At 38.5% G+C, this 12,193-nt stretch overlaps 1 protein-coding gene across 2 annotated transcripts; it reads right to left on the bottom strand.

The window, feature by feature from the left end:
• Positions 1-626: 626 nt before the first annotated feature.
• zdhhc20a (zDHHC palmitoyltransferase 20a) lies at positions 627-12,193 on the bottom strand. Of its 2 annotated transcripts, none has more exons than XM_027006435.3 (14): positions 12,071-12,193; positions 11,741-11,910; positions 10,642-10,668; positions 10,336-10,430; positions 9,664-9,784; positions 9,455-9,524; positions 9,320-9,352; positions 6,868-6,988; positions 5,894-6,026; positions 5,279-5,405; positions 4,791-4,874; positions 4,481-4,587; positions 4,158-4,205; positions 627-3,372 (listed from the first exon to the last, which is right to left on the bottom strand). In XM_027006435.3, the coding sequence occupies exons 2-13, from the start codon at positions 11,856-11,858 to the stop codon at positions 4,162-4,164; spliced, it is 1,080 nt and encodes a 359-aa protein (XP_026862236.1). In that variant the 5' UTR covers positions 11,859-11,910; positions 12,071-12,193; the 3' UTR covers positions 627-3,372; positions 4,158-4,161. The 2 variants fall into 2 exon arrangements, with proteins under 2 accessions (XP_026862236.1, XP_081558004.1); XM_081701878.1 differs by having other exon boundaries at positions 627-3,241.

Below are 12,193 nucleotides of genomic sequence, written 5' to 3'. Positions count from 1 at the left end.
TCAGAGCCAGGCCGCTTCCTATTACTCCCGAGAATCTAAAATAAAATTCAAAACGCTAGAGGGAGCCCAAGAGTTCAGTGAATGGGGGTGAATAGAGCCACGTCTAAAATGAAAAATTTAAATAGTTTCTCACTACTTGGCCCGGATCTTCCTTTTATTTCGAAAAGTAGAAATGTGTATTACAATAAAATAAAGAAAACGTACCTGTACATTTCCTTTTTTGTACAGCAAACAGGTTTTGGGCAGTAGGATGCTACAATTTCTGCCAGTGAGTGCTGATTGATTAGAGAGCTAATCCTGAAGCAGCAGAGATAATGGCATTTAACAACTAGTTTAAATAACTACTGTTTAGCTGTTTTCACCCCTATTTGTTTGCTCTAGCTTGGGAACGCCTCTAGCAAGCAAACGCAGACGTTAGAGTGGCAATTCTCTCTACAGACTGATTTGTTCACATTGAAACAAGGTTAGATTAACTTTAGCCTTATCATCTGCATCCCAGTAAATACAAGAAAAGCACTTCATCAAAAAGTTTTTACATACATATTTGAAGTGCATGCAAAGGAAATAGCCAAACACTTTGAAGCATTCTAAACAGTAAAGGACATTAGACACGAAAAGCACAGTAATACTGAGCAACAAAAAAGCTGTTTATTACAGTCATCAGAATGACACCTATACAAGAAATTTCTTGTGTAATCTACAAAATACAAACCTTCAATTAGACATGGAAAAAAACTGTTTAGACTTATGAAATATTTCTTTAAATATTACATTATAAACCCAAACTGCCCTGCAGGTAAGTAAAAAAAAATAAATTGCATGCAAACATAAATATACATTTTTTTTTATATATAAAATACCCATGCTTAATACTTAACAGCAAAATGGTCCTTGATACAAGTTTGGTATTTGATCCTAGTAACATCTAAAATGTTACTAGGTTATCAATAATTAGTGAAATTCATTGTTCTACAAAGAATTTGTTTTTGGTGTAGATCACAGTCCTGATAAACTTGGCTACTTTAACATGTAAACCCTCTGTAGCAACATGGTTAATACTCAGGCCTCACAAAATGCAAAAACAAATTCAGTGTTGATTTAAAGTTGAATTAAATTCATAAGGCCTGTAATTGCTTAAAATATTGTTAGCATTCTTTCTAAAGCAGTATGCCGTGTTAAAAATTGCTATGATAGCAAATGATTTAAATTTCTGCAGGTCACCATGTGGCTTCATGTTGATTTAGAATATTGAGGGGAGGATATCAGGGGAGTGGTTGGGGGGGGGGGGGGTTTCAAAAAACTTTTTTTTGAAATATCTCATGCCTGTCTGTAGCTGAACTAGAGGCTCCATGCACTGAACCAAAAACTGTATAGGAGAGGAAAGTGATTTGGTTTGAAGCACTTGCTTACAGATATTTTAATTCTATCACCAGTAGACATTTTACTTCATGCTATAATAAAATCGATCAAATGGGGATGCAAAGGGTCGGAGGGATGACAGTTTTACAAAGAGGATCAAATTTTTATTTTATTTTTTTTATCTGGCATCCACTGTCAAGCCCTGATCATTTCCATTTTTTAAATGTTGTTTTGCACAATGGGTGTGGAAAACTAAAGGCAAAGTGTAAAACTAGTGTGAAGCCATTATTTACACGATATCTTGAACCTTTGTAAAAAGTTGCAGTCTAAAAGAATGTAGTTTTTACCCTGTCACTGCCATTGCTTTTATGAATATAAAAGTATGCATTTTATGCAGCAGAGTTGTATAAAGTGACCACGTGGTACTACAAGAAACAATCAGTAACCCCCAGCTCCTCCTCTCCAAGACCATACAAAGAAAAGAATACTACCATTGTAAACAAAACTCTACTTCTCTTTACAAAAAAACACCCACATGAAAAATACTGACAGTAAACGAAGGGAAGCACCTGTCACAAACCTTAAATGAGCAATTTCTAAAGCACATGATTTGTGAATGAACAGTGGTCTATGTAAGATCATGGATTAAATGTGTTAATGGAAATATACTTCTTTTCAGTTTGCTACAAAATAAGTGTGGTTAGAAAATTGCTAAATGATAAATACAAAGGGTTTTTTTTTTAATACCCTTTTACCAGATAAGCTCTTCTTGAGCAGGTGTTCTCAGCCTGGGTGCAGTGCCACATACAAGCCCAACACTTGTTCCTGAACTGAAGGCACAAAGCCGACTTTATAACATCCATTTTATAACGTCTGCTTCCTTAAATATTCTTGACCTCAAATTTTGGCTTTCATTTTTTGATGAGTAGTTATTTATAGCCAGGGAAGCTGATTTTTTTTAACTTATAAATACATATTCGTTCCTGGGTGGGGGAGTGATGCTTTATGAATACTAAAACTGATGATCAAGGAGATTTTGTACACTTATTCACGATGTACCCAAAGCAGAACCTGATCCAGAAATAGTACTCCTATTTTCAGAAACTCCAAGAACACCCTGATGAACAAGACAATGATCTGTGCTGCTGAAACAATTCTGAGGTGGTTCATGTCACTCAACAGTAATGAAGGTGAAATGGAAGGAAGCTTTAGTGCTATTCAGCAAACATCTCCTGGAATGTACATATTAAGTGTACTACCTTCTCAAATGCACTTCTTCAAAACAGTGGCACCATGCTTTTAACAAGAGCTCAATTGTTTATACTAATAGAAAAGTAGTATAAATACTACATTGTATTCAACAAATTAAACGTATCATCATCTGAGCACTGATAACATCCAGTCTCCAGTATAGTGTACATCTTGTTCTTGTGCAGGTTTGGAGGTACAGTTGGTTCATGCCCTGTAGTGCCTAGGTAGTGTTTGTTATTTATTATTCCAATCAGCCTGAGTGCCAACATTGTTTGAACATAAAGTTCTGCTACCTACACAGTGCAAAATGGTAGAGGGGGGGGGGAAGAATCACAGCTACCAAAGTTCAGCAAAATGATACCATCAATGGTTCAAGTACCATACGTTTCCAGTTTTTACCTTAAAAGGTCCCAGTTAAATGTATAGTTAGTCCACATATAAATACAAGAAACAAAATAGAACGGGAATATTTGGTAAAAAAAAAAAGTTGGTGTGTGTATTCATGTGACTTATGACAAACAGAAATGACCAAGTCCCATTAGTACACAGGAAGCAGTAGCGTGATCAAAAGTCCACATTGACACGGATGCTGTTTGACATTTGTGGATGCATTTTCATTGGTTCCCAGTTTCTATGGAGATGACAGGAAGTTGCTAAGCTTAAGGCAGAGTGGATGGCTCTATGGTCTTTTGAGTGAAGTCTTAAAAGTTCAGCACAAGGCTCTCAAGTGATCAGACTGGCTTGTGACAGTCATGTTAAGCCCTATAGATGAAGGTAATAATTAAAATACAGTCAATATCTCTGGCATTGTGAACACCACACTGATAATATATTATCTGCAAGTCTAGTTTTAAAGGTTCATTTTTCCCCTTTAGCCACAATCATATCACATTTATGCCTGATTACGCATCTTAGCATTTCCTGAAATGCATATATAGAGATTCAAATCAGTACTTAAGAAAAGATTAAATTCGGTGCCTACAGAGCACAAGAAAACTGGAGCGCAATGGTGATTTCCATTCTGGTATTAAGTGCAGAAAGCAGCTGTGTTGTAGAGGGTATGCACTGATGTCACTTTACAGTTGGAAAACACACCCTCATTTGGACCAAGTGGCAAAACATTCTGCAACATGACTGTTTATTAGGGGAATGGAATGAAAAAGGATTTTATGCTGAAATTAAAGGCTCTTAAGACTTGACATCAATCTATCCAAATTACCAATGAACCGATGGGGTCATGTGTATCCACAGGAATCTGGTTTCCTGACATTTATATGTATAGTTAGCTAACTAGCTACCTGCTTTCAACACTGGGAAATACACCAAGCAAAGTCTATAAAAGCCTCAACACTTAGTCATAATACAATGATTTGTTCCTGGAATTAAAGCGACGGGGACACCAATGCATGTGGACACGTTTGTACAAATATTTCCATTTTACTACAACTCCAATTGTAAAAACGAAGCTAGCTAGCTATCGTAGACACTCAATTACATTATACATGTATATAGATGAAAAGTCTAAAATCCCATCTCAATGTGTTTACCTGTTTAGGGCTCACTTTCTATGCAGACTGCCACTGTCTGTCCATTATCTGCAACACAGAAAGCTTCACATGAGAGTTCACACAGCTCCAAGAGGTTTATGCTCATTGGTTAACTCAATAACACATTCCTGTATCAAAAGTACTGATGAAGTGGTTACAAGGATAATAGCCAATTTTCTTTCAACATGGGAGTATTTACTGTTACTGGGCAGCACACAATGAATATTCTAACATTTGAAATTATTTTATTTCATCTTACTCTTTAATATAATTTAGCAAGAATTTGCAGTTGCGTGATCAGTGAAAGCAGTTTTTCATCCTACCAGTCTTTGTTCTGCAGTCCTTCTGTTCATCAGAGTGCATGTCATTGGTCAGAAGCTGGTTAGTTGACTCACTCAGAGGCCGACTGTTTGTTTGGCCATCAATAGCACTGTACATTACACACACTTAGTCGGCAAGAGGAGCTTAATTTATGCCCTGTCAAACACTTCATGGATTTGTTTCTATACAGTAGAATTAAATCATATTTGCATTACTTTTATGATTAGATTACATGTACAAAAATAATGTAAATGCATTTAATTTAACACCATTCACGGAGTGGAATAAAAAGGAAAAATAACTGGAGATTACCATTTTGAGTTAGCCTGGTTCACAGTTCCCTGTTCAGCATCCGTGTTGACTAACCGAGTAGGGAATGTATAACCGTCTCCCAAACTTCAAGAAAATACAGTGAGAGACAACAGAACTTACTGAATCCATCTTGACCAACATACTTTAACACAATTTACCGTGAGCCGTCATAAGAGGCTTTTGACTCCTCATGCAGTTTTTTCAGATCATTTCTTTTTCAGTGACTGATCAGAACAATTGCTCAGCACATCTTTCCCTACTAGTCCACTGGTAAAAAGACTTCACTCTATTTTAAAATAATACTATACTGACATGACATCACAGACAAGTGTTCTGAATTTAAGAATGCTATTAATTACAGGTTTCATTAATGAATACAATGAGAAGAGCATGATGCATTTCCATTGAAATTTCCCAACAAAGAACAGAAATATTAAGAAATACACTAATGAAATGGTCAGGAGGACAGCTATGGTTTTTTTCCTTACCTTGAGTAAATGGGCAAGATCCAGGATTTCTTTTGGTCTCCAAAAACCTCAGTGAAGTTTTTACGGAAACCCAGAGTAAAGCCGTTTTTATCTGGGCCGTGTCTGAACACTGGGGCTCTGAAAGCCTCTGGTGGGGAATGAGGCACAGGCAGGCATCAGCAAGTACTTCAGCCTTGTCCTGAACGCCTTTCCTATCAGAAGTGTTACCACAACTCAACACAATGGTCACGGTGCTTAAAATATTTTAGCCACCACTCAGCAATATCAGACTCTAGACAGTCTATAGACAGCCCATGGTGGTTACCAGTCCTCAGCATGGCAAGATGTAAAGATCAAATCACCTTTCTGATCTGCACCAGCTGCCTTAAATGTCTGTTACTGAAATTGTCTCAAAGGTTCCATGAATGAATGAAAGAAAGAAACATACTAATATCACCAGTGAGAGGTATACAGATCAGGGCAGAAAGAGAAACGGAAGCAGGAAGGAAACCCAGAAAGGAAGACGGTTATAACGTTATAAAAAGAAACCAAATGCCACACAGCTTCGTCATAGGTAGGTTAAATAAAATTGCTATTCATTGTCCATTGTAGTGTGGGTGAGATGAAGCAGGTCACCTATAGTAGTCCTGTTCTTGGCCACAAGCCAGATGTGGTACGTGAACAGGGACAGTATGCTGATGAAGAACATGGCCGCCACGAAGAAGAGGAACAGCACGTGGAACTTGGCAGGAGTATCCGGCAGCTGATTCTGAGCAGAGGGGATGGTGGTGAGCCCCATTTTCAAAACACACATGACTTCAGAACTTCTTTACATGCAACATGTCTGGCATTATCTTAAACATAGCTCACTATGGAGGAGACTAACTCATTAGTTCATAACAACTATTTTAGAATGTGTTAAAACAAAACAACAGATGGTATGGTCTTGTACCAGAGCCACCATTATGCACTCATTTAATCCTAGCCAAAACAGACCAGGAAAATATATTTCTTTTTAGAAAGCTAAAAAGGCACCCAATAAAAAAATGTTTTTATACCCTTTCTAGATGTCTAAACCTTTAAATGATATAGAAATGTTTGCTCCAGAGTTTTACAAGGCTTTCTAAATACAGATGGCAGTACCAAAATGCTAAAACTTATATGCCTTGTATGTAAAGACTCTACATCAGCTCTGATGTTTTTCCTTTAGGTAAATAGGTCTATCAGAGACTTAACACATCGATGATCACATACCATAGTGAGTTCAAGCGCAAAGCAAAGCAAGCACGCATAGTTTACCTCTGGACAGTGCTCTATAGCTCTCCTTTGGCAAAGCTTCAAGCATTAGAGACATTGACAGAATGTTAGATTCAAAAACAAGATTGCGCTCTCTCTCTCACATATACACTCACATACATCTGCAAGCACACACCAGTGTCCACAACAGAGCTGTTTGTATATGCTTTTTTAAGTATGGGTCAAGAACAAAGCTCCGTCTGACGTATAACAAGGTTGGACTGCTTGAGCCACGTCAAAGCTGAAGCTATTGCTTATTATGTTCATACAGGCTCATTTATGGTGTCAGTATATTAGTGTGCATGTGTACTCACTGTCCAGAACTTGATGAAATACTGCAGAACGGTGGCAGCAATAAACACACAATACAGCATGGAGTAGGCCAGAAACAGTACAAAGAACTTGTAGTTTGAGAAGCCCACACAGTTATTGACCCTAAGAGATACAGGGAAAGACAGAGGCATGTGAGGTATACAGGAGACGGATGGGGAAAAATTCACCAAATTACAATGTCAGGCTAGTGCTGGATGATAAAACTCTCAATACAGGATCTCGATAAAATGCCTAATCATTTTAGACATTTTATCGAGATCCTGTATTGAGAGTTTTATCATCCAGCACTGGGGGGGGGGGGGGGGGGGGGTAAAATGTTTGCAACATTTTACCCCAAAATGGATTTTAAAAAAAACAGCCCATCACAGAAGAAACACAACAACAGCCAGTCAGTCTGCAGTTCTTGGCTTGGAAGTCAAAGTACCTTTTCCTATCGCAAAGCATATGTTTGAGCTAGCGAACACTGAAGAATGCTCCGGACACTGAATGAAAATAAGTGGAACCAGTGAGGGGCATGGAAGTGAAGATGAATTCCCAATTTCCTCCAAGGCTTGTCAAATTGTTGACAAAAAAATTACATCATCAGTTATACGGAAGTGGTCTGGATATCTGAAATGTAATGAAGCACAGATTAAGATGGCCCGCAAAATATTGGGTCAGCGCAAATCAAGATGAGAAAAGATTTGTTGTGTTTCCATCACCGAAAAGTGGTGCCATCCCAGCCAGCACACCGTATGAAAATACGGGCACGTTAGTCCATTTAAGTTTGATCAGGCCTAGTGCTGGTGTATCACAACAACAACACATCGTGTAGCCATGAGCCCCTATGAAAAGTGATTCAAAAGCAGCAAGGACACAAACACACAGATTTCTACCTTTAAAGCATTTGGGAGATGTAACCTAGTACATAATTAATATTACTTTATTTTGTTAAATTTGTTACATTAAATGTGCCTTTTGATCCATTTTTGTCCTCGGGTGTCCCTTTACATTTGAGATATTTACTGCCATGCCAAACGAATTTGTACTAGTAGTCACAGCTTTTTAGAGCTTCCGAGCTTTATTTGCATTGCTTTTATACATTACAAGACAAGCTAACTTGTATTGTCCTGTTAAGGCAGATACAGCATGTTTGCACAGTTCAATGTTTGTTAGTCTATTTTTGCAAAGAAGCTATTTTCTAGCCTTATGAATCCTCTGGTTTCCTCGGGCTTCTGTCATTATTAGAATACTCTTCTAACTGTGAGCAAATTATCGCGATATTGTTTTCCACATTGACCAATATTAATAATCACACAGCCCTAGACAAAGCTGCTGACGACGGACACGTCTGGAACGTAGCTCATGCCAAGGGTGTCGTTATAGGGGGAGCTGACGGGGCTCAAGACTCCGATGTTTCGATGCAACGACCCCGAATGAATTTTTCCACTGCTGACACTTTGAAAGTTATGTTACAGTATCGGTCAGGCCCGGCTCCCTCCCCCTACAAACGCACAGCATCGGCATGCTTTCTTCCGAAAGCGAGATAAAAAAAAAAAAAAAAAGAATGTGATGGGAATTTCACACAATTCCAGTAAATGAAGGACAAGCAACGCGACTAACTTACAGATAGGTGATGACTAAAAAGGTCTTTTTACTGGTGATGAGCGAGAACACGTGAACTGATCACGATATGATGCTGTCTGCTCACAGCAGTGCCAACTCTACGTAATAAGCGGTAAACTTCCCAATATACTGCTTTAATAATTCATCAACAAAGCATTTACCTAGCATAATCTGCTTGTTTTGTGTTATTGTTAATATGTGACAAAGTAGCTTTTAAAAAACATTACGTTTTTATTTTTATAAAGTATAGGTCTGGGTGGTAGGGGGCGATAGAGAGTCCCAAATTATGTGTAAGGCCCCTAAAGCGTAGAAGCTACCCTGGCTAATAAACTAAAATGTGTTATGTGCTCTCTTCAATGTGAGACAAACATGGTGCCTGGTGATCTTATAAAAGCAGCTATATTATCAAAAAATTGATGACTCCCCTTAAGTAACATTAATGTTTTCAATCAGATATCCAAAGACATTTTTTCCCCTCTTTAAGCTAGCGTTGTACTTACTGCAGATAAAATGGTTAACTAATACCAAGATCAGCTCTAGCTGTTCTAGAGGAAAAACATTTTGTGGATATGCTTAAACCATTGGGGACTCAAGCCCTTCATGTGTACATGTACACACACACACACACACACACACACACACACACACACACACACTCTCTCACACATACATACACACACACATACATAAATTCAGTGCCACCTCAACACAGTGACATTCAGCTGTCTTGTTTCACAGCTCTCTACCTGTTAATCATCAAGGGTTATAAAGCATAGCTTGTGTTTGCCAGAAACCTGCTCTAATTAGAGTCTGGTAAAAGTTACACACCATGGGCAATGATGATCCATCTTTAGTACACACCTAAAAGAAACAACAGAGAACACATAGCGGAAGTGAATCTTTTTTTTTTTTAATGATAATGCAAGAAGTGGCAATATTTGAGGGGAAGAGGAATTTGCTTACTGGTCACATGTTGAACAGTGATGACATCTATCTGGTTTGATCACCTGACAGGGGTCACAGTAGCGAATGGCTAGAGGGAGAGGAGAGCCAGCCTTAGCAGAATCATAAATACAAATGTGTAATGCTACATGCAAAATAGCAGAACCAGCCACCCAAAACCATTTTATGGAGAGTTTCAGAGCAGAATATTTGCCGTGCAGAACCCTGACCTCCAGAAGCAGTACGGGTGTACATGGGTAACTCTCTGGCCGCGTTCTTCAGGATCTCCTGCTGGGCGTCTGGCATCTCCTCTCTTTCATACCGTTCCTTCTCTGCTTTTGGTAAACAGAACTACAGCCAACAGTGGAACAGTGTTGAAAGTGAGAGCCTGTGCACCCGTGCATGTACATTTGTGTTTAAGACTAAAGTTTTCAACTGTGACTCTAAATGCCTATGCCTCGTAACATAAGAGAATGAGTCTATTATTATTCTGTAGTGTTATTCTGTACTTTCATACAGCATGTTTAGTGTATCAAAAAAAAAAAAATTTTAAAAAGCATCTTTTGCAGAAATAAACCTCCACATTATGCACCTAAACAGCAATACATGGCAAAATAAAAAAGAATTAAATACATTTTCCAAGCCCACAAAATAAAGACTTCTTTGAAGTTCTCCTTGCTCTGGTCATCTTGTCTGTTATTATGGTTTGTGGTAATGTAACTACAGACTAGCCAGTCAGCCACCCAGCAATGACATGGCCTCCGACAGGCTTGGTACGACTACACAAATAAGCAGAATCCTTTTCACTTAAACTACAAAAATCTGCTGGGTAACATTCTGTTCCATGTGTGGATCTTTGAAAAGAAGGGGAAGACAGAGTTGCAGAAATGCCGCAGGCCTACCTCTTTTGAGGGGCTGATGGGTTTGGAAATGATCGTTTTCCAGTATGACCACATAAACATTATGAAGCAGACATGAAAGACTACCAGATAAATAACTGCAAAAGAGAAAGATATAGAGATATGAGCTATTTTTCACTTCAACCTGTACAGCCCCAAACATCTCGTTTACATCCTCTCCAAACCACGAGGGAACAGCACTGCAGTAAAATGTATTACATCACCCAATGAAAAATATATATACTCATGTAACAAACTCAAGCATTGAGAAGATGTAGTGTTGCGTTCTACCAGAAGCCCCATTCTTACCTTGTTCTTCAGTGTTAGGGATTGTGTCTGGACACAGAACGAGAGAAAGACAGACAAAGAGAGAACCAGCATTAGAGAGCCTTCCATCGATTAACTGGCAGCCGTCCTCCATTCAGAGCCAGCAGCAGAACGGAGATGGACCGTTGTCTTCCTATCGTTCACCTCCTGTCCCTATAGCCTGCCTGTAATGCAGGGGCACCGGAGGCTGGCACTGCCGTCTAGCAGGGAGAAAGCCTGCTTTGTGTCCAGCAGGAACAGACTACTTCTGCAACACTTAATACTGCCTGACAGGTGCCAGTGTTTTGTATGAGTCTTAGCTAAATGTGAAGCACTAGACTGTTCTGTACTGTACGCTTATTCATTAACATGGGGGGCGGGGGGGGATTATGGGTCTAAATCAAGGAACTTGATAAAAGGTACTGCACTTTGCTTTATTAAAGCAGTATAATTTGGATGAATGCCACGAGGAAGACAACAGTTACAAGTAATGTGTATGTTTAATAGGAAGGAACAGAAGGCATGAGGTGATATATGAGGGTAAAATAAAGTTGTCATGTTCCTTGAAAAGACGTAATACCGAAAATTGAAAAAAAAAGAAAAAGAAAAGAAAAATGCATATATATATATATATATATATATATATATATATATATATATATATATATGCCTTCAAAGCTGATACAAGCTGAAATAAATGAGAATGAGAGAGAGCGAGAGAAAAATCTAACACCAACAATCCCAGACTATTTGTTGAACTCTGTTATCTTAATTGTATTCAGCGCATTAGTCGGTTCTGGCAGCTGGGTAACATAGCCTAATTAGGAGTTAACGTCAGTGCTTACAGCTAAGTTTTTACACACAAGACAACGAATTAAATTAGGCCGTTGTCACAAACACAGAAAAAGCTTCAAGCTGCATTTGGCAATATATATGCCATGAAGATGCATCATTTCTAAATTAGCCCTGATCTCACGAATATTGGTACCAGGCAGTTACAGTCACTTTTACCGACGCTTCGTTTTGCCGGCCGTGACTGCAAACTACCCTCCAACTTTCAGTGAACAACGGAGACATAATTCAAGTTTACACTTGTACTCACAAATGCAGAGCTCCAATACGTAGGCATAATACGACCAGCATACGACCAGGTTGATGAAAATAACAGGTATCCAAGATAAACCCCTTTGACAGTATTTTACTACATGAGAGGGCGCCATTTTATTCCGTCTTTGGAAAGGCTGTGACGTACAGAAGCGCGCTCGTCCTGCACTGGAGAATCAAACAAAGAGCGTTTCTTAACCGCAAGTGAATTCACAGTGAAATACATTTGAAAAAGAATTATTTTTTCTTTAAACACAATTTACATTTCTTAAACAAAAATTAAAACAATTATATAGATAAAATATGAAAAGACTTTTCAAAATCTTACTTCAATCAAACATTGTTAGATTCACAGCTACTAAGTAACTTTCAACTCTCGAAAGCTCTCCGAGTAAGATCCTTTTTCAGGGTTGTCGGTTATTTCAACATCTGGCCACATTCTCACTCTCAC

Source organism: Electrophorus electricus, chromosome 19 (assembly GCF_041902795.1).
Source record: "Electrophorus electricus isolate QZ-2024a chromosome 19, ASM4190279v1, whole genome shotgun sequence".
NCBI lineage: Eukaryota > Metazoa > Chordata > Actinopteri > Gymnotiformes > Gymnotidae > Electrophorus > Electrophorus electricus.
The sequence above is the reverse complement of the archived record's forward strand: the minus strand, read 5'-3'. Positions and strand labels throughout refer to the sequence as shown.